At 45.5% G+C, this 23,176-nt stretch overlaps 1 protein-coding gene across 1 annotated transcript in view; it reads right to left on the bottom strand.

Moving 5' to 3' along the window:
- Nucleotides 1-353: 353 nt before the first annotated feature.
- The window catches only part of SDC2 (syndecan 2), a 70,837-nt gene continuing 48,014 nt past the window's right edge, over nucleotides 354-23,176 (bottom strand). The window contains exons 2-5 of the mRNA XM_087825292.1: nucleotides 8,487-8,598; nucleotides 5,061-5,194; nucleotides 2,542-2,677; nucleotides 354-1,628 (exon numbers count right to left, since the gene is read on the bottom strand). Of these exons, the coding sequence (XP_087681418.1) occupies nucleotides 1,465-1,628; nucleotides 2,542-2,677; nucleotides 5,061-5,194; nucleotides 8,487-8,598 (546 nt within the window). The 3' untranslated portion in view covers nucleotides 354-1,464. The remainder of the gene's footprint in view (nucleotides 1,629-2,541; nucleotides 2,678-5,060; nucleotides 5,195-8,486; nucleotides 8,599-23,176) is intronic.

The raw sequence follows: 23,176 nt of genomic DNA, 5'->3' as shown, positions 1-23,176 counted from the left end.
CAGGAAAGCTCTCTTCGGTGCTTTGGAATTTATAGCCCTAAAAGTTGTTTGCAAAAGCAGGCATCTGTCTCAAGACTGCCATCGGCTGTCCTATAAAGCTTGCAAACGTCGCAGTTCCCACCCTGGCAATCCTCGAGCATCTACCCCCCAGTACACACAGGATGATACGTTTCGATTTCCTCTGGCCAGTTCGGATGCGAATCCGTAACAGTCCTAGTGAGGAGCTCTTTGGTTACGACTTACAGACTCTGGGGACGCTCAGAAATCAAACCCATGTCACCCTTCAGGGCAGATGGTCACTGGCAAAGGGGAGATGTACATTTGATCGAAATGTACAAAATTTATAACTGACATTTTCCATTATTAGGCCACATGATTTATTCAGTAGTTTTTATGTTCCCAAATTACAATTTATGTCTATTCATAAGTCTACAAAAAAGTTACCATTAGAATTGTCTGTGCTTATAAAATACCAACTTTTTTTTAACTGTTATATATACTCACGAACACCAGTCTGTGACGAGTTACATAGAATCATAGGCACTTTAAAGGCTTAAAAAGACGTTTACAACTTAAATGCATTTTTTTAAGAACAAAAACTGATTGTTTTCCTTAAACTCCTACTCATACCTTCAGATTGCAAGAAATTAACAAATACAGTGGCCAAAGAAATCTGCAGCAACTTCTCAAAACACTGTTAGCATCTTTGGGTTTGCTGAGGCTTGTCAGTAACTCACATCAAATCCTTCCATAAGAAGATCGGATCAGATACGACTGAACAGTTTTCTGGTAATAATCCAATTTTACACATTAATTTGCTGTTGCGAATCTGCCTGAAGCTACAGGTCATGAAAAAACAAAGTGTAAAATGGATAGTCTGACACTTAAAAATTTATACAAAGGAGGCTGAAGTTTACAGATTTGAAAATCACATATACACTAAATTACCATTATCTGAATTATCCAAAGACGAACTGCACCGTAACAGCTACAAAAGGCATAGAGTTCTGTTTTGTTTTCCAGGGGACACGAGGGGAGAGCCGAGAAGGGAACAACAGATAAATTAACAAAGTGAGACCGACTCGGTCAGGTCAGTGGGAGACATGCCGACACAAACTAAACAGCTCTCGTCTTGGAACCATTGAACAAAAACAATCATCTCGTATTTGCACATAGACGTTTAAACCGACTCCATGAACATCGAGCATTTTCATCACATCGTGTCTTGCCACTGCTATTCACAGAACACTGCCGATGTTAAGTTTTAATTTTACGTTGTTCTAAAGAAATACATGGAGAGTTTTAAATACAATGGGATTTTCTCATTAAAGGGCCAGAATGGCTCTTTAATAAAAACAAACAAACAAAAAACAACCCAGAAAAACAAAAAAGATCTTCATTATTCTATGCAAAAGCTTTATTTCTGAAAGTTCGGCCATCTCATAAATAGAGACTCGCGGGGGCTCAGGCGTAGAACTCCTTGGTGGGCGCCTTCTGGTAGGCCGCGCTCGACGGCTTGCGCTCGCCCAGGTCGTAGCTGCCCTCGTCCTTCTTCCTCATGCGATACACCAGCAGCAAGATGAGGAAAATGGCGAAGAGGAAGCCGATGACCCCGCCCGCGATCACAGCTGCAACACCGAGGGCAACACCGCTTTTAGGAGACATTCAGGGTTGCAGGAATGGCCCCACCTGTGTCACACCCCTTGCCCAAAAGGCTTCCTTTGAACACCCCCCCCAACCTTCAAGACCCGGGTTCAGTGAAGCGACCGGGCGACCGTGCAGATCTGACATCCTTCAGGATGTCACAATGATTAACACCACCACCCAAAAGCCCCGTTAAGGGAAACCTGGCTGTGAACTCAACTAGTTCTATACTTTCAGATTCTTTAGTCTTTTCCGTTCTCACATTTCACAGTCTCATCTTCTCATTGCTTTTTCAAGGAAAACACAAAGCGTGCTATGATTTGCTTAAAGTTTGTAAGGGTAAAGGGGGAGAAAGCATGCAAAAAGTTTTTTCAAGACTCAGATTTGGGACTGTCCTTTCAAGGACTATGTGTTCTTAAGTCTTGTACACCTTCCCCTTCGAAAAATCGAAAGTAATGCTTTCATCAGACACGTTACAATGAGAGCAACGCCCTTAACATCTTGGGTGTTACTTGTGTCAGTTCCCTTTTCCATGAAGAACTTGCCCTTCTCTTTAATTCATTCTGAAATCAGAGTGACTTGGAGCAGGACGGATGGATCCTCACATCCTGCCACCCCCGCCCAGTGGTTCTAGACCAGTTCACACCTTAACCTTCCTCTTCTCCCCCCACCCAGGCTCCCCCCCAGTGGCCGGCCAAGGGCAAGCCCGAGGGAGCGGACAGAAGACAAAGACAACATCTGCCTAACTCTTGCCTCTCACTCTGGAATGACACCCCCGCCCCCCAGACGGCTTTCAGGTGACATTCAGCCAGCTGGGTCTGCACCCCTGACTCTCACTTAGACAGAGAGAGAGGCCCATGGAGGGAGCCTCTGCCCTGACCCCGCCAGGCTACCCACCTGCCAGGACTTCTGTTCTTTTAAACAGGTTGTCTGGGTGCTTCTCAGTATATACATCTGTGCCCTCTTCATCCGGGTCCGTTTTTCTCTCCGAGTCCGAGTAGTGAACTTTCTCTTTATCAATTTCTTCAGGTGACTGGAGGTATGGGAAAGGGAAAGATTGTAAAGAGTTTTTTAATGTGTTGAAAAATAATTATATTTCAAAGTTGCTTTTTTTTCTTTCAAACAAGTTTAGGAAATAATTGGAAGAACCACTTTGTGTGATGTTTTCACCAAAGGGGTGAGTTCTATGATAAACCCATGTAGTTCACGGATTTTTATAACAGAAAATCACGCATACTGGCAAGACAGATACAGTGAGTTCATAACAACCTGACGACATGGTTAGGTTGTTTTCATTGACATTTCAAAAGATCTCTACTTTCTCACCGCTCTTCTGACTTCAGGCCACCATCCCCTCTCTGGCTGCTCCAACCCAGTGGCATTGTCCCAGCTCTCCTCTCTCCATCCCTCTGCCACACAGGGCACTGTGCCAGCTTCCATCTAGACATTCTCTCCGGTTGCTCCCCAAAGGTTCTTCCTGATCCCTCTCTGTGGGGAGTAGCCCCCAGGCCTACTCTACAATCCTTCCCTTGACTTATGCACTCTTACCCGGTCAGCGAGCCCTGAGCTAGAGCTTCAGGGGACCAGGGTGCTGCCAGTAGCTCCTGTGTGATCCTAAGTCGCCACTTTCCTGGACCTTGGTTTTTTCAACCAGTGAAGAACACTCTCAGGCTCTTGGGTATCCCACAGTCCTAAAGGATTAAGTCTAAGATGATAACTCTCAACACATCATCTCCGGTCAGCATTATCATCATTTACCCAGTAGCCTGTAGGACTCTAACCCTTGGCTGCAGCACCGAATCAGACCCGCTTTCTATTTCCATGAATGGTACCAACCGTTCTTTTGCCCCCCCCAGGTTACCATTTTTGCACGTTCCAAACTATATCACAGTTTGCTGTGTCACAGTCCTGCTAACTTGCTCTCACCATTCTCTCCAGCCAAGTTCCTCCCTGGGTTCTCATTTCCACGGCCTCGTTCAGGTCTTGATCACATCACACCCAAGTCTTTGCAACAACCTCATAACCGCATATATTGGGGCCGCTTCCAGACTCCCCCAGGCCTGATCCCCAGTAGGAAACCCTGCGCAGCCATCTCTGTCACCACTTACTTACCAAAATTGATCTTACCATCCGTGCCTGGGTTCATGTATTTCTCCTAACTCCAATCCAAGTTTTCCACTCCTTTCATTGTCCATCTGTCCCTAACAAGGCCCTCCCTTGTCTTTCACCTCTCTGAAACCCAGAATACTTTACAGTCTACAACAGGCGCACATAAATCATCTGCTGGCTTTCTAACACTCAGCTCCAACAATTGTCCATCTAGTGTGAATGAACTATAGTTACAATGAAACCTAAAAAGTTAAAAAAAAAAAAAAAAGGCAGGACCTACCACTGCAATGGGGTAGGGAAGCTACCACTTATTTTTGCTGTTGTTAAAGCTCACCAGACAATTCTATGGTTTGAAAACCAGCGGGTTAGAGAATCTCAGTTTACGTGAGAATTCCTTCTACAGCATACAATCAATCTGAAATAACTTAACTCTTGCATACATGTGCAAAATGAAAGTACCAAAAGGCAGCCCAGATGATTAAATGAAGCCAATTAAAGATCTGTCACATCCATGTCTGCTTGTCTAAATGCCATGGGAACATAATGGAAGGAAAAGATTAAGAGCAATGTTCTGCTCGAACAAACAACTGTTCTTTTCATTTTTTGTCACATGTAAATATAAAACAAAACAGAAAGAATATCTATAAGGGTGGCATGAAGGCCACTGTGAGATCCATTCAAAAGCCAAGTCTACGTTAACAGTATCCTAGAGGCAGTGTTCAATTTAGCTTTGCCATGTAACTATAAAGTAAAAATTTAATCACTAGGATTAATATCATTCATTATCAATATTACCAGTTATCAGTACCTAGAACAGTATGTGACACGTAATGGGTAGCACTCAATAAATCTCCCACAAATGACTGTTGTGACTTCTACTCACCAACTACTCTTTGTGTGTGTTGAGTAGGCTTTGTTTTTTAGAGGGGTCGTAGGTCACAGCAAAATCGAGTGGGAATACAGAGAGTTCCTTTTACCGCCTGGCCCTACTATGTCCAGCCTCCCCCACTTCAACCACCTCCCCCAGAGGGGGCATGTATTATAACCAAGGAACCCACATCGCCCAGTCATTATCACCCAAAGTCCATAGTTTGCGTTCTTTGGGTTGTCATTTCTTGGGTTCTCACAAACATATAATGACATGCATCCGCATGTATCTTCTTTCGCTTGACCTGACACAATCATCTAACGAAAAGACCATTTGTCCTAACATATTTTCCAACGGGGCCCCTTAAAAGAACGAGCCTGCAGGAGTAAGTGAAGGAGCACTTGCAGTGAGCTGGCAGCCCGCGCGGCACAGGACGCACCTTTGTCCCGGCGGGCATCTTGGTCTGCACCTTCGGCGTCGAGGCCTCCGCCTGTGGAGCGGTGCTGGTGAACGGCACCTTCGCAGGCGGTCGAGATGTGGTCGGCTCGGGACTCTCCATGTCCTCGTCGGCTCCTGGAAAAAGCAGCAGAGATGAGCTGAGGACACGCGTCGGGGTGCAGATTTCCACGTCAGCGGACAGCGCTGTCCGAGGCTGACGCTGACGCTGTTCTTTCAAAGGCCCGCTCATCAAGAATCCAGGAGCCTGCCCTGCGATGGAGGGCGGCTTCACGGGGGTTCTGTGGGTCGCCTGGCAAGTTTTAAAAATAATATTATCCTGAACCTTCTCAAGTAGCCCTTTTATTTGTAATGTTTCATCTTTCCTGCTTGATGAGATTTCTTCCCTTCTACATGCTCCATTTTCTATTTTAAAACATAAAACAAAAACCAAAAAAAGGAGAACTCTCCAAGGTTGACCCCTTATCTGAAGGAGCTGCTGCCCTCGGTCCCTCTGCCATGTTGGGTCAGAGTCTTCCATTAAATGCATTTTTAGTACCACTTTTCTTACCCTAATTTATCTGTGTAACTCTTCTCCCTCACAACATTTATCTGTGTAACTACTGGTTAAAGTCTCCCCTCCAGGACTGGAAGTTCCATAAGGCCATGGGATGGCACCTGATTTGTCCCCTGAATGTCCCCAGCAAATACAGGCTCTGATCCAGTATTTATTCACCAGGTGACTAACCACTGGCTGCAACCTGGCACCGTTTTTTTTCCTTTTACCTTTTTACCACAATAACGTTTGAGAATTTCTGCCATTCAAATACAACATTCTTTTTAAGTTCACCATCCGTCAAATTCGTAACCTCTCGAATAAATTCAAACTCTGTAACTCCAACTAACCTGTTTCCTCAGACAGAAGCGAATGATGAATACCTCGATTTCCTCGCAGAATCCTGTTAATGTAATAAGCAGCTGGCAAATGCAGAGGTAATGTGCTGGAGACAGCACCATGGCTACGAGCGTGGTGCATTTTCTAATATTTTAATATATCCACTCTCTCCTTTAGTTTCAGCACATCCACTCATAATGCAGAGAAGAAATGGCAGAGTACATCAGGATAAATATTGGATTTGGCGCTAAACAAACAACCCAACAAACCTAGTACTGGGCCTGGCATGTATTAGTTCTGTGACCTTGGCAAGTAATGCTCGAGTCTTAGTTTCTGCATCTGGAAAATGTGAACTAGTTCTCAGAGGTTCAAGGGTGCTATATATTGGAGAGCATTTTGTACACAGAAAATGTTTTGTAAAATGTCATTAGTGATGAGGGGCCTGGAAATACGCTGCTCTTTCGTATCAGCTTACCTGGTTTTCCATCAAAATTTTACACATAATATGCTTGATCTGCTGCTCCTCCTACGACAAATCATTTTCTTAGAAAAATATTTTCAATGAGAAATTTATACAGTTAAGGGCTTTCAACACCCTCTTGGTTCACAATAGCTACAAACGTGAATCGCCGAACTAGGAGTGTGGAGAGTCTGTTGTGAGGGAGAAGAGATTCTATAAAGTAGAGAATTCCCTCGAGCTGGCACTTCTGAAGGTAGAGACAGATGACTGATCCGCCTCGGGCAGTTCTTCTCTAGCATTTATCTTTATCAAACACGCTGACCCTCCTGCCAAACCAGAAACCTGGCAGCCGCCCGGCCCCATCAGCAGAGCAGGACTGCGCAGACAGTAAACTTAAGGACAATCTTGGCAGAAATCAGCAAAAGGACTTGGACAACAGCTACAGATCTCTACCCACTCTTGGATGCTAAGATCTGTGAAATGGGGATAAAAAAGCACCCACATTTATTATTTCCTGGGACATTTTGAAGATGACAGTTACAAGGCACTTTTGAGGTGCTAAAGGAAAAAAAGAGGTGCCATGAGCGAACATATTAATAGAGCTGTGGGCTACGGAGAAGCACTTTTCACACTCAGCCTGTGCGTGCGATATGTACCACTCTCCAGAGAAGAACGAGTCTATTTTTACATCAGGCCTGCACTGTAAGCTCGTTGTTACTAGGTCAGCCACAACCTCTCGGTTTTTTCCAGACTTGCCATTTTCTAACTTAAAACACTCACTCTTATGTAGCTAGATCTCTACCAAAGATACAGTTGATTTTAATTTGTTCTGGGTCATTCTGAAGCCCGGGCCAATCTGATTATCAGACAACTATGTTCAGCATAACTTTTACCATCTGTTGAATTTACAGTGAAAATGTAAAGCAAGCAGGGTTCTGGATAAGACTTTCCCAGCATGCTGCTGACCACAAATTCCTAACCTGATCATTTCCTCTTTCTCAGAGCCTTGGGGGCCACTCTTGGCACAGGTGAAACATTTACTACGTCAGGGAGAGTCCAAAAATGGCCAGAATCGCTTCTTCCTCCTTGTACCCACATCCTCTGCAGCGTCACTTTGTAGCTCTTTTCATTAAGAGGTGGCATATGGGCTGGCCTTATGACTTGCTTTGACCAATAAAATAAAATGTGGTCGGGATGCGGTGCCAGTTCTAAGCCTGGGCTGTAAGGGGCTTTGCACACTTCTGCTCTCCTGGGATCTCTGCCTCCACCCTGTGAGCCACGGCTGGCCTGCCACAGGATGAGAGGCCACGTGGACCACAGCCAAGTCTGCCCAGCTGCTCCGGAGATCTGACAAAGTCCAGCCAAGGTCAGCAAAGCTTCACTCCCAGCCTGCAGCTGACCACTGACATGGGCAGGAGCCCATTTGGTGCAGCCTGAGCTGCCAGCCCGTAGAACAACGAGCTAAATACGTGACTGTTGCTTTTAGCCACTACATTCTGGGGTGGTTTGTTATGCAGCGTTACCGAGGCAACAGATAGCTGATACACCAAGGAGCTGAGGACATCCCTGCCACATTCTCCCTTCTACTTTTGAGCCATCCACTAGGAGTAAGGAAATATAACTCTCCTTGGTGTCATCCATAATCTTCATCGTAGGCAGTTTTATAAAACTAGTGCTTGAAGGGTCTATTTAAGGGTGGTTTTCATGACATCACTCCGAAAGCCTTCATAATAAAATGGAAAGCTAATGTTGACAGAATGCTGACTACATGCCAAGCAGCAAACTCTGAGAGCTATAGATGTGTCAACCCCTTTAATCCTCACAACAAGCCTATGGGGTAGGGACCCCCCCATTCCACAAATGAAGCTGCGGTTCAGCCAAGTTAAATCCACTCCCAAGATCTCACAGCTCAGGGGATGGAGAGCTAGACTCACGCCCAGGCACTTGGACTCCAAAGAGCATGCTCTTAACCACGGTGCGCCCTGCCTGCCTCCGCGCGTGCGTGTGTGTGCGTGTGTGTGCGCCCGAGAGCACGCATGGAGCTTGAAGGCGAGCGTGGAGGCAGCCGGCCTTACCCGAGCCTGACGCAGAGGCATAGTCATCGTCGTCGATGGGATACACGCCGGAGGCATCTTCAATGGAGCTGTTGTCAAGGTACATGTCCTTATCCGACGTCAGCGCTGCCCTCTGAGGAAGGAAAGAGAAGGGATTCAGGATGCTGAGGAACTGAGAGATGTGCTTATTTATCCTACTCTTCAGGTTTGCACTGCAGTGACCAGCCCCCCCAGCCCCTGTTCCCCTGAACCCCCACTTCCAGCCCTGCCCTTCCTCGGGACTCCCTGACGACGTGCATGAAGGGCTGAGCACAGACGAATCCTCTAGAAGGAAGGTGGCACGGGGACCTCAGCACCCATTTTGTCACGTTGCACTAAACCTGGGTTTCGGTGGTCCCTGTGCTAGTTTTAACCCATCGCAGGCATTCACTGTGTCACAGTCACTGTGAGCTCCCTTACTGGGAAAGCCACAAAACACTGAAGTCATTTAGGACTTTTTTGGGATGTGTACAGAGGTGCGACGGCACTTAGGCTAAACCGTCCCCCAGGGTTCCATCAAGCCCACCGACGTTTGCAGGCCTGGCCATGCTCAGAGCTTTGACCAGGCTCCTCACTGCAGCCAGGAGCTCCCCCGTCACCCAGGCAGTCCAGAGCTTTCTGCCACAGCCCAGATGCAGGAGGATGCCAGGCGTCACACCCTATGAGGAGCAGAGCTAGTGAGGCTCAACTGACCAGGGCGAAAGCCCACTGCCAGCCCTCTTCCAGGGCTCACTGGCTTTGCAGAGCCTTCATGACAAATGCAAATACCCCCCCCCCCCCAAGCACATTCTATTTGTATTGCTGGCACCTGGTAACAGCAAATCACACTCTGACTATGACGGATCCCTCACTAAGTATACCAGTTCCACAGCTCAGCTCTCCAGCAAGTGTTCGTATTAAAATTCAACCGAATCCTGCCAAGAGAGTAACACGCATGAATTGAAGGCAGAGTAGACACAGTTTTTTTTCAAATGGTTTTAGTAACCTGATATTTTACCACCAATGTCTCCTCAAAGCCCAGAAGCAAATAAAGCAGACTCTCAGCTTCGAAACAATATTTGTCTTTGGAAACAGGTAACTTACGCTCATTACTGCCCTATTTTTAAAATTCAAATAGAATGTTTGTTCCTAACAGGAATTATAAAAAAACAAAATGTTTCCCTGACTACGTTGGCTTTCATCAGATTTCCTCTGAAAATAAAACGTTCTGTTCTGTGGCTGGACCTTCCTAGGCCAGCCGGGTCCAGCCCTCCACAACTACCGCTCTCCTCTCGGGTTTCAGCTGCTGGCTGCGGACGCCGAAGTATTTTAAACCCGAGCCCATGATCCCCACCAGGCTCCAGTGCCAACCGACGGGAAAGTATGGGAACCCGCTTATTTGAGCTACCACACCGGCCCCTGCTGAGAACCAAAACCTTCAAGATTGGTTTTCCAGGGGGCTGGCTTGCAGGCATTGAATGACCCCCCTGAGCCATGAGCGTGCTGGAATTTTTCTGCTAGAATGGTCAGAGCTTAACTCTGCGATCTGAGGCCATCCTGCCTTAAACCGGTTTCCAAGGCTATCACCATTCCAGGCTGTAATTCCCAAAGCCTGTGGACCGTGTCAGGAGCCCTGCATTCTGCAGCTCTGCAATCGACTTAAATGACCCCTGTTACACTCACAGCCTTGGCCTGCAGGGACTGGACTCGGTTCATCATTAATCCACCTCAGCTCCCTGCAGTCCCAGGGCCTGCAGATAGTAGGTGCTCAGTGAATGCCTCTTGGGCTCCAGTGCTCCCACCTAAAAGCAATTCTTGGGCCTGCTTGGGTTAACCTTTGTTAACTTGATCTGGAGGGCCTCTCCTTCTTTCCCAGATAGCCTCTGACTTCTCCAGTCCTTATATGTTCCCTAGCTATCAACTACTATTTTGGATTTTGTAGCATATGAACAATGAAGACATAAACCGTCACTGTTTATTTAACTGTCACATGTGGATTTCTCTTGCCCCTCAGAGGAGTACAACTCACTGAGGCAGGTCTTCAATGGCCTGTGTCTGCTCCCTGCCCCTCTCAAAGTAACAGGTTCTTGATAAATATTTGTCGACTGAGATTGCCTAAAACACATTAGCCTTTGTCTCAAGGTTTCCGAGTCAACACATGTCACAAGGCCCGCAGGGTTCCTATGGTTAAAATCTCTCCCTTCTAAGCGAGGGTGATCATCTGCCCCATATGTGTTGTACGGCATCCAATTACGTAACTTAGAGCCTTAAGAGTAAGTCAAAGACTCCGTTTACATATTAGCAACTCATTGGATGACTTTCATTTTCCTCTTGGCTCTGTCAAGGAAGTCTGACGTGGCATGGGGAACGCTAAGATATTTAATCCCCGTGTGTAAATTAAATTTCTATTCATCAGGTGACTCAGTTGTCTGGACTGACACATCTGTCAAACTCACAGGCAGATGGGCAAAAACATCTCCCAGAGACTCTGGACACCTCACAGTGCTCACAGTTCAAGTACATAAGTAGCCTGACAAGCCACTGCCTTCCCCATGACCACCGGCTCCTGTCGGGCCAAGTTACTACATGACTCGGGGTGGAGGCTGAGGGCTGTTGGACAGGCCGACTTGCCCTCGGCTACCCTGGATCTGCAGGGCTCCAGGGTGGTCCAGGGGCTGGCAGGATGTTTAATGGGCTTAAGCGAAGCTAAAAGTATTTGTTCCTCCATCATCCAGGGCAACGCAAATAATCTCACATCAAACCAGCGGTCATCTCCTGCTCCAAACAGCTCTCATGCTTCCAGCTGCCAGCGTGGAAGTCTGTTATTTAGGAAGCAGAGGACCTTCTGGAAAGTCACACTGCTTTATCTAGAATCAGGGCTGGGGAACCTTTTTTTTTTTTTTTTTTGCCAAGGGCCATTTGGGTATTTATAACATCATTTGAGGGCCATACAAAATTATCAACTTAAAAATTAGCTATGAAATAAGCTCCTAGATTTATTGAATTTCGAGTCCCGCCTACAGCTGCCTTGGCAGGAACAGACCAAATGATTTTGTGGGCCGAATATCCCACGTTCCCCGCCCCTGTAAACTAGATGAATAATGCCCTCTAAATGCCCTAAACTAGTGCAAACAATAAGATCATTAACGCTCTAAGCAGTAGGTGTTAAATCACTTCATGTTGTAAACTTAGGTGAGTAACAGAGTCAGACAATGGAAAACCTAACTATTCATGATCACCACCCACCCCCTGGACCCCACATTCAGAAAATTAGCCTCTGGACACAACAGTAAGATATTCAGGTTGCCTGGTATTACATTCTGCATCACATCACAGAAAACAACACCCAGATCCTGCCTCTTGGTTTTAGGATAAAGGCACAACCAGTCCTAATGTAGATTCAAATGTATCCTAAATTTTATGGGGATTACAGAGTGCCAAACTGGCTGAAACCTTAGCTCATCCTTCTGGAGGTGACTCAGTAAATTATTTTATTACTAGCTAACACATGTATTAAATGAAATAATTTCCCCCATACCATTGCTCAAAGATGACAGACTTGCCCTGAAGATGAACTTGCCAATTCTGGCCTCGGTACAGCCCCAAAGGAACATATGGCCTTAGAGTGTGACTAGACATTACAGGCATCAAATCATCTATTTTCTTCAGAAGTAGAGAGAGAACATCAGAGAGGCAAATTAGCTAACCAACTATCATCCAGTCTAGTTAGTGGCCAAAACGGAGCCCCAAACTTTGGTTACCTTACTCTGGGCTCTTTCTGTTGCACTGATGACCCAGAACATGAAGTCATTGGAGCTATTCGGCCTGGGGTTCAGAAGGATTAGCTCTAGCTGTCAGCTGTTTATGTGCCAGGCATTTTGAGCTAAGTGTGTTTTATAAGCACTGTCGCATTTAATGCTCTCAACAATCTCCCCTGCAGACCAAGGGGACCTATAGCTCAGACGGAGCGGGGACTCCAGCCCACGCGAACGTCAACGTGTGAACTCGATGAGAGGGTTGGCCGTGTGCAGCAAGTGCCATTCACTCATTTTTAGTAATACCTTCCCTCTACCAGGTGTCCCTTCTGAATGAAAAATGTAATAGAAAGAACCTTATGTTTATTACTAGAAAAAACATACTGCTGTTCTTGAATACATGAGATATGACTGCTATGTAGGTTTATAAGCAAATATTGTTGTATTTACAAACACTTATTTTAAGGGTTTGTTTACAAACAACTACCTGGAACCCAATCACGTATCAGGCTTACTCTACCATCCTGATTATAATGTAAGACACACAAAAGCCAAGGTCAAAGATGAGGTTACACGTGAAAGAAAATGCTTAAATCCCTACCTAAGAAAGGTCTTTAGCTCAGAACTGCTTCAAACATCTACACTGGGTTCTTAAATTACACAGAAAGCTAGGTCTTTTCCTTTGAGAAACACTGCCACACACCTTCCTTCCATAGAGTGGGGTGTGAATTTAAATTTTTTACTGGTGCATATCAGGAAAATAAACCCAATTCTGAAAAAAAAAAAAAAAATCAGGTTCTAGAAAGGTAGAATCACATTTGGGTGTGAAGTGTGAGGCCAAAGAATGACTGGGCTGCTCATAAAAATGTAAAATCAAATTAAAAAAAAAAAAAAAAAGTCCAATCACAGGCAACTGGGGAGAAATACAACTGGTTCCATGAACAGTTTAAAACCAACCAAGGCTGGGCAGATGACAGAATTCCTATGGCATCTATTATATGCCTTCAAGTGTGAACCAATGGTTTGGAACTCGGAACCAGGGTTGGATTTTCCCAGTCGACGCCTCCTGCCTCTTTCTCATCACTTGGAAAGCACATTTCTGGAAGAGGTCCCAGGACCGGGGCCAGGTGTAAGGCTTTCTGCGTCCGCACCAGGCGATGGGAAAGGCTCGACAAGAGCTCGGAGGGCACATTCTTCTAAAAGGCTGAACCTACCTGTTAAACCATTAGGTGAAAAGAAATAACCACACTTTTTATAGAAGTTACCTGGTTACCTCACACCTGGGAAAACTAAACCAATGCTCTCTTCCTTGGTATCTTTAAAAGAGGCACCTGGAATTCAGCCTCCTAACCAAGCGTGAGGAGGACTGCGAGGAGGGTGACACAGCCTTAGAAGAAACAGCCAACTCGTTAGAACGCCTCCAATGAGCCAGGCACAGCGCTGCTCTTTGGAGAACCTTTAAATGGCTGAGAGGCATTTTAAAAAACACTGAGCTAGTGTATTTAACTGTAGAAATTTTCCTCTTTGTCAAGAAAAAACACACAAAACTCAATGTGGTTCAAAGCAGCTAGATTTCCTAGCCAACAAAGCTCAAGTAAAATCTTTCTTTAATAAAATGCTCAGCACAGTCATCAGCATGTTAACAAAAACAACACAAAAATCTTGCCAAAGGATCCCTCGGCTCATCTAATTATGTGTTTATGATTAAACAGGATCAATATTGTTCTCAGAAAAGGTGCCTCACTATATGTATGTTGGTGTAGCTGGTGCTTCAAAATTATTTTTCTTCCTATGAAGTTTGTCTGTTGAGTCTCCAGAACTGTAACTGGGCTCAGTAAGTGGTTTGCCTGGTAAATGTAAGAGCATCTCAGTTACGATGATCCAGAAGATAGTGGATGCTTACTTAACTGACTGCTGCACCCCTCCCCTCCCCCCCCCTCCCCTCCCCTCAAGCATCAGGACACACACAACAGGCAGGATCCAGGCCCCCCAGTTCCATTCCTCTTTCATCCGGAACTGGGTACCAAGGAACAGCCCTAATCACAGATGCTCATTGATAATGTGCTCATCGACCAATAATCCCATCACTGGCATAGCACCTACCAACTCCTGAGATCCAAACCCCACTTTCTACAAGCCACCATTCCATGAAGTTCTAAGAACCCTTCCCTAAATAAACCGAGCAGAAAGAAATCAAAACTTGGCACCCAAAATCTTGGCAAACCCTGTACTTTGGAACCTAGAGAAATGACAGAGACATCTAATTAAAAGGAAAATGTCTCCCCTGGAGGGAATTTTCAGTTTATGTCCTTCTGAAAGTTTTGAAATGTTTCAATTATAAAATGCAATCTATAGGTTGAATATTAAATAAAAACCAGTCTTCTCCCTCTGCAATAAGAAAGTCAGCTGGGCGCAGCCGGCGTGGCTCAGCGGTTGAGCATCGACCTAGGATCCAGGCAACTGCAGTTCGATTCCCGGTCGGGCACAGGCCCAGGGTTGCGGGCTCGATCCCTAGTCGGGGGCGTGCAGGAGGCAGCCGATCAATGACAACTCTCTCATCATTAATGTTTCTCTCTCTCTCCCTTTCCTTTCCTCTCTCTGAAATCAATAAAGGCGTATATATTTTTTTAAAGTCAACTGGGGGGGGGGGGTCAGATTTCTGATCCAGGCAGAAAAGGGACGCGACCTTTGTCTTGAATTAAACTTGTTGGCCACAGAAGCAGGGTCCTCTGAGCCAGGGTACAAGGAAGCAACGCCTGGGACTTCAAGTGGGACTATGTTGAATATGTATGACACACGAAAGGAAAATGCTCATTACTGACAGATGTGCTCCCGGCCCTACTTTCTTCCTTTTTTGGAATATCAAACAGAGGAAGGAGTCTGTAGCCATGTTATTATAAGCAACGCTGCCTCTCCACCACTCAAACTAGAATATTCCAGTATTTATTTTGTCCATATGACCACAGTTTAGACTGGAGTAAAAATAGAAGCCGTGTGAGTCTAACCTGAAAAGTCCCAAGTGCCGGGGAGGGTCAGTATTAATATATTCTAACTGAAATAACGAGATTCTGCTTCCTCGTGGAGTTTGGCAGGAGAGGAGGGAAAAAAGCGATTTGGAATTTATTTCTAGTTCAGAAGTGTTTTGTAAAAACTACCATAATGGAACAGACTCCAAGGCAAGCAAGCATAGGACGCCAACGGGCTCTGGCTTAGACTTAATAATTCACTCTAAAGGTTTTTCAACTGCTATCATTTTAGGCCCCAAGGCACAGCCACCTATATTCTATCCCCTGTGTGGGGGCTGACAGATGCCACAGGAAGCCTATGGGACTGGGAAAATGGAAAAGACCTGAGGTCCCAAGGGCAGACCTTGCCTCCCAGCCTCCAGGTGCTGCAGAGAAAGGACCTGCGCCCCACAGCAGCTGATAAATGGCATCTGAGCCTGTATGGCAGAGGCCTAAGCTAGCACTGAGGCTGCAAGTCAATCCGAATATGCACACTGTCCTGCTGGCCCGTAAAGAGAAGCCTGGACTATGTAAAAGGCGCCAACTAACAGAAATCGGCACAACTCTTTGGGAAGCCCTCTGGCAATGTGTTTTAAGAAAACCTAAAATCTTCTAAGCCATCTTTAGTTCAACTCGCAGGAATTATCCTAAGGAAATATTCTAAAAACAAGAAAAGTTGGGGTGTTTATTACTGCATTAAAGTAAAATCACCGAGTGTGTCATACCTCAATTAAAAAAAAAAAGAAGATCCCTGAGACAACCTGAAGGCCAGCTACAGAGGGTTACATACATGACACATGAATTTTCTCAACATAGCCATTAGAAATCATACGCCACAGAGCAACAACAAAAAATGTTTAGACTACACATTAAATTTAAAAAGCATATGTAGCTTTAACATTTCCTATATTACAACTCTGTTAAAATTCCATGTCCATTTGACCAAGTGCTGAAATGGGAGAGAATAAGGGCGAGGTAGGCTTGGGCGTGCTTTCTTTCCTAACTGATACTACTGTTCACACACACACACACCCCCCACACCCCCCACACATATGGTGCTAAATGTACAGGACGCACAAGACCAATGAGTCACGGTCACAAATGACCAAGGACCAGCCTCCAATCAGCAGAAATGACTTCTGAAGACTTAATTATTTAACAGTAAATACATTCAAACAGAGATACGTGTATTACACATTAAAAACAAAAATCTAACAACAGTGTCATACAGGTGTATAAGTGACAAGCATAAAAAAAAATCTCCACACTTCGGGAGAGTGCCACTCGGAAGTCATGAAGACAAAGGTCCCGTAAAATGAATAATCGCAAGATTCTCGGTTCTAAAATGCCCTGAGTCTAGTTACCCATCTCGGTAGCTGCTCTTTCCTCCTGGGTTCCGTAGAGCAAGGAGGCCACTCCATGTCACCGAGGGGCTGCCCGTTTCCCAGGGAGTCACTCCCTCCCACTCCATCCCCCGCAGACGGCCCACCCCGCTCCTGGGTTTCAGGGCGCTTCTGCCACACTCGGCTCCTGTGTGTGCAAGCGGAGCCTCTCGTTCTCCTTTCGCCAATTCCAGGAGACCTTTGGGTCAACCCAGCGACTACCCAACCTCGCAGGGCTTTTTCAAAGATGACATTTGCAGCTGGAAAGAAGCAAAGCTAAGCAGAAAGGGACACATCAAAGGCGATGAGTCCACTGACTTCAAAACAGGAGTCGAGCTCTTCCGAGCTTTTAATACTCAAAGTGAAGTCACAGTGGGGTCGTACCGTGTGCCCGAAAGATTATTCACGTTCTGCTATCTACTGGGAAAAACACCCTGACTCAGCCCAAGACTCACGGCCCTAGGCCCCGGATTTCTTTTCCCTGTATTACAAAAGGAACTGTTCTTGACCAAACTTTTTAACCAAGTAAAATAAACAATGAAGGCAGGGCAGCTTTGAAAGAAATGGCCTCCTTGATGGAGGAACCAGGAAAGGATTTAGGGGTATTTAGAGTCCATTATGAAATCCATCACGGACCCTGCATGACACTCCCCAAGAAACGGGAGGCTCCCCCAGGCCGCAGTGTGACCCTGGAGGCAGGAGCGTGAGCTCCCAGCCAAGGGGAGTGTGTGCAGTCCCAGGGCCGGCGCCGTCTCTAAGCAAATGCATTCTAGAATGCGCTTGAAGATAGCATTGATGGTCTTGCCAAATGAAGAAGAAAGGACACTTGTGGACAGTAATATTTTTTTCCACCCACAATAAATACTGTATTGGCTGTGCAAACCGACCTATAGCCAAAGCCTTCAAAACTGCAAAATGTACCCTAATCCACCTCAACGCTGCCTTCGGTCTTTCTGATCTACCTCCATCAGGATCTCTGCCTCATCCTGCTGATGGCACCAGGCTCTTATTCCAACGACCTGAGGGTGTGAAGGACCAGGACCAAGAGAACCCTTTGCAAGGTGGTAAAGTAACACGCGGAACAGCAAAGTAATGCTTAAAAAGCGCTTTAGAGAATACATTTTAAAAGGGCATATCATCATTTTTTGCTCCCAAGTTAGGCAATCAATCATAGTAGTTCAGCGACAGTTAAGCCTCAGTTGAAACACACACTCAAAAGCACCATTTGATAAGAGACACGGCATTTAGTTTTCCAAAACTATGGGACATAAAGAAAAGCAAATAGTTCTGAGCCAAAAACACACCCGACCACCTGAAGGAATTGGTTTTATACTCCAGGGAGTCCAGTAATAAAAGCACCTTCCCAGCTGACCCCCCCCCCCCCCCGAGGTCTGCAGCAAGACACACGTAAGGCGTCTGGGCCGGGTCAGCAGCCAAGGGCACCAAACGAAACTGACGGCAAGAAACCGAACAGCATTTTCTAAAAGCTCCCCGATCCCCAGGACCTTCCACTCTTCGCCGATGAACGGAGCACCCTATTCCTGCAAAGCCTTCTGCAAAGCCCCCCTTTTAGGATGAAAGCCACCTGGGCTCCCCGTTAAATTCTCCTTTCCCAGACAGCACAGTGTCATACTGAGAATAAAAAACCCTGGGAGCCCAGTCGCATTAACGGCCTCTCCCTCGGGCCCTGTCACTTGCTTTTTGAGACAGGACCTGTTTCTAATAGAGTTAACTGCTCCAGACACCCCCGCCTCCAGACAGCGCCTCTGCCCGCAGTCAAGGTTGTTGTTTAATTGGTACAGGATCAGCGCGCAGCCTGAGAAGAGCCCGGCCACGTTCCCCCGTGTGAGATGCCCGTGAAGACACGTCCTCGCCTCACGGGCCTCAGGATGTGAGGCTGGCAGCTGTGAGGTTCCACGTGCCATCACTTCCACTGAACACACCTGCCTAAGGCCAGGCTCTGGAACAAAGGCCTCCTTCCAGGCTCTCTTCCTGCGGCCCAACCTTCTGCCCAACAACCTGCTCGGCCCCCCTGCCTCGGAGGCTGACCGGCTGCAGCTGCCCGGGGACCCCTCAGGCATGTGAGCCAGCAGCTCCCCTCCTAGCCTTTCCCCGGCCTCGCTGCCCTGGCCCACCCGTGACAGCCACAATCTCTCCTCGTGGCCACATTGCAGCACAGCCCCCATGGAAACCCATTTGGAGCTGCTGAAGCTCAGACCAAAGAATAATGTTTTTAATACAGATTCTCCTCTTAAAATCCTTTACGAAAGCAGCTGTAATCCATCGTGGTGGGGGGCTCTGTAAAGAGCTGCCACTTGGAAATCACTAATATCGATTCTTTTCCCGCTCATGGCTTTTAAGGAAACAATCCCTTGCTAAGAAACCATAATCCATTTCTCTCAACTTCGCTAACATGAAACAGTATCTAAATTAAAATGTATGCTTCAAATTAAATGAAAACCATATCAGATATAAGAAATCCATCTGTTATCCTGCCTTTCATTCAAGGGACATGTTTGCTTTTAAAAGGAAAGTCAGTTGAACAAATGCAATAATTATTAAATACTGATTAAACCTCAGCAGCTCTTGTAAGGGTTGTTTAGCAGGTGACACTGGTTGAAAGATTAAAGGGAAATCTGTCTTCATCTGCAAGATAATATACTATTTTCCCTGTGCCTATTCTTAGAGAAAACTATCAACTCTAAGCCTGTATTTATAGACAGTCATGATTCCAAGTGGTCACATCCTGACTGAACTTCCAAATACCAGAATAGTTTAAGTCTTTTCACAGGAATTAGAATAGATGTATTATTCTGTCAAACTCGCCTTTCCACATTAGGCCTCTTGGAAACGCAAGCATTTCAAAAGGCAAAAAGTCAACACTTAAAGCTACAATGGGCATACAGTGCAACCTGGCATTTTTATTTAAAAATTATATTAAAAACTCTCACCAGCATCAAGAGCCAATTTCCAGATAAGACATTAAGGAAAAGCACAATTCCATGTGATGTCTGTTATCTGCACTTCTGTTTAGAAAAAAACACATCGAAGACTTTATGAAAATGCCGGACATAAAATGCAGGCAGAACTGAAATCCAAGGAGACTGACAGCCCATAATACTGTGTGTCAGCGTGGCACTTACCACGTGAAGGAAACTCGATCTGATCAAATCCAAAGAGCTGGCAAAAAAGGGGAAAAGAAAAACAAGAAAACGTAACTGCCATTCACTTTGTTCCTAAATAAGAGTAATTTCAGTTTCAAGGCAAATATCTGACAATCACTCAGGTGTCACGTTCCTGGCCTCCTACAAGCTCGGGAGTTTACTGAAGGGCTAGGTATACAATTTACCAATTTATTAGTTGAGAAATTTAACTCCCTCTCCACACCCACCCCAACCCCTCAAATTAGAGAAGGCCTCTGTTTTTTCACCAAGCTAAACAAGCCAGAGCTCAGAGCTCTGTAAAACCCCTTAACACCGGCTGATCAAGGGCCTAACCCTTTGTGGAGCCCCACCTCCTGGGGCTGTCACACAAGGAGGATTCCACAGCTTCCCTGGCCCGGGCAACCTTTTTATCCCCAGCAAGTTATTTTAAGCAACTTTTCTCCAGCAAACCAATCTCTGGCCTTCCTCTCTGCCATTGTAAAATTGTCACAGCACAAAACAGTTAAGCACTGAAACCGAAATCAGCCTGGTCAACTAATTTCAATTCCATCCTTCTGTTTGAATGATCCAGATCAAGCCTGTCCGGTAACATTTACTATGACAACAGAAGTGTTTCTTAGGTGTCTTGTCCAAAACGGTAGCCACTAGCCACACAGGGCTAGTGAGCAGCTGAAGTGTGGTTAATGCAACAGATGCACTGTTTTTTTTAAATTTTACTTACTTTTAATCCATTTAAATTCTAACGGCTTCATGTGGCTGGTGGCTACAGTGTTGGAGCAGCTCTAGAGGAAATTTTTAAACTGCTGTTGGAGGCCTAGATCAGAGCCACCGACTGCTGTTGGGCTACACCACTGCAGGGCTAAACGCTCTCTCCTTAAACAATACTTCCCATTAGCAGAAATCGGTGCCTAACAACATAATTGCCTTTTCCATCAACTCTCCCTCAGCACTATACACCTGCCTAAAATTCAGGATTCAATCCAACTCGGTCCTTCAATAACTATTTCTCAAACACCTACTATGTGCCGAAATGTTCTATCATTTGCTTAAACATAAAACAGCAAGACTTGTGAGTGAATAATCAATATGTGGCACAGTGTAATATTATTCTGGGACAAAATGGAACGAGCTATCAAGCCACCAAAAGACATGGAGGAGCCTTAAATGCATATCGCTAAGTGAAGAAAAAGTCTGCACAGGCTACATAATACATGGTTTCAACTATAGGACATTCTGGAAAAGACAAAACTATGGAGCCAGTAAAAAGATCCGTGGTTGCCAAGGGCTCAGGGGGTAACGGAGGAGGGGTGAATAGGTAAACGACGGGGATTTTTTTGGACAATGAAACTATCCTGTATGAAACCGTAACAATACATGACATTATGCATTTGTCAAAGCCCATGGAACTGTACAGAGCAAAATGTGAACCTTAATGCAAACTGTGAACTACAGCTAATAAGAGTGTACTGATATTGGTTCATTAATTGCAATATTCACAAAGGTACATGATAATATGAATGCACACAATAAGGGAAGTGGGGAGGAGTACATAGAACTCTAGGCACTATCTGTTCAATTATCCTATAAATCTGAAAGTGTACCAAATAATAATAAAGTCTATTGTATCATGAGGCCCCTATGCCTGGAAACCTCCTGAGGCCCGCCCAAATATTCTGCCCTGAGCTGTGCTCTGTGCTAGAGCGACACCAGGTTTTGGGAAACCAGCACACAAGAGATGGTTCCTAGCTGCTAACAGTGTGTGCACCTGGCTGCCTCAGCCAGTAGCATCTGACTCAAGTAGCTTTACCCAATTAATAAGCCTTCATGGATTTCTAAAATTGGTAAGCGGCCCATTCACAGAGGTGATGGGGGTTATGAATTCTCATTCAATCATTCATTCATTCATTCATTCATTCATTCATTCATTCATTCATTCATTCATTCATTCATTCCTGCGTCCACTGCTGCATCAAGCAAGGAAGGAAACTGTCCACAGTAGACAGGCGAGTGCAGTCTTCTCCTGGGGAAGGAGCTCATGTGTCTAATGTGTGAAGGGCAGCCCCACGGTTCCTCCACAGAGAGGTCATGATCACTGGATGCATTAATAAATTGCTGGGGATAAAAACTCTAGTGTGTTGCAGTTTAAATGAAAAAACTAAAAAAAGGCATTCTTGGAATAACAGCGGAAATCTGAAAATAGACTGCATATTAGAAAATATTGTAGAATCATCATTAACTTTCTAATACAAGATAGTGTCCTTGTGTATAGGGAATGAATGCCGAAGTGTTCGGGAGGGAAGTCTGCTGATGACCAAAATTTACTCTCAACAGTACAACCCCCAGAATCTATATATAAGAGAGAAGAAAGCCAATGGTAGAATACTACCAATTACTGAACGTAGGTGGGAGAGGCTGTCTTACCTGACATGGCGACAAGAGCCGACCATGTATATATATGTGTGGCTTTAACGGAATTCATATATGTATTCAAAAGGCTAAAGAAACAGAACTGGAGGTAAAACTTACAGGCTGTGCATGGCTCAGATATTGCCATCAGGAAAACAAAACTTTGCCCCCTTGAGCACGGGAGTCATGGGAAGGTTATTAAACAGCTGTGTCCGGAGAATGGCACTCAGAACTTTACTCCTATCTCCACCCTCCCTGACTCCTTAATTTAATTAAATGAGAAGTAAGTACTAGCACCAAATCCTAAATTATTAATGTACTATATATGAACGTATTAAGAGGGCAACTAGAAAATTCAAGCTGTAAGCTTATGATCTGTGTGTTTTTCCGACTGTGTCCTACTTTAGCAAAAGGCCTATTAAAACACATGTAAAGAGCAACCTCACTTTAGAGAAGGAAGCCTTGTCGCTGGTCCCAGCACTCTCCTTATTACAGGTCTGCATTTACAAGCTGCACAGCAGGTGGATCCTGTAGCTCTTTTCCAGGCACACCTGTCAGAGATGCCAATGCTCAAACCGTAGCAGGCTTTGCCTCGGAGGGGAGCACCGCAAATAACCCCCCACTTTTCATGAGAAGGGCTTAGATCTCGAGTTGTTTAGAACATACATGCAGTGGAATACTTTGTTCATGCTTCTGTGTCTTCCAAAGAAGTACAGCAGAACATGAAGATGGGAGGCGTTAAACATCTTTCTCACAGACAACAGCCCAAGACTAGACGGGTGCCCAAAGCCTTCCACGCAGAGCTGGCAGATGCCGACGCACACAGGTGTGATCTGGTCACAACAGTGCAAGACGCCACAGCCTCGAGCAGAGCGGGCCTGGCTTTGTTGCTCCTCAGCCAGTGGAGAGTTTGCACCTGGTAACCACAGACAACCGCTCTTCGCTGGTGGTTGCTTGTGGGGAAGAACTGTTGTTTCTGCA

The sequence above is a fragment of the Miniopterus natalensis genome, chromosome 16 (genome assembly GCF_054644295.1).
Source record: "Miniopterus natalensis isolate mMinNat1 chromosome 16, mMinNat1.hap1, whole genome shotgun sequence".
Classification (NCBI taxonomy): Eukaryota; Metazoa; Chordata; class Mammalia; order Chiroptera; family Miniopteridae; genus Miniopterus; species Miniopterus natalensis.
Note: the sequence above shows the minus strand (reverse complement) of the source record. Positions and strands in the feature narration are given on the sequence as shown.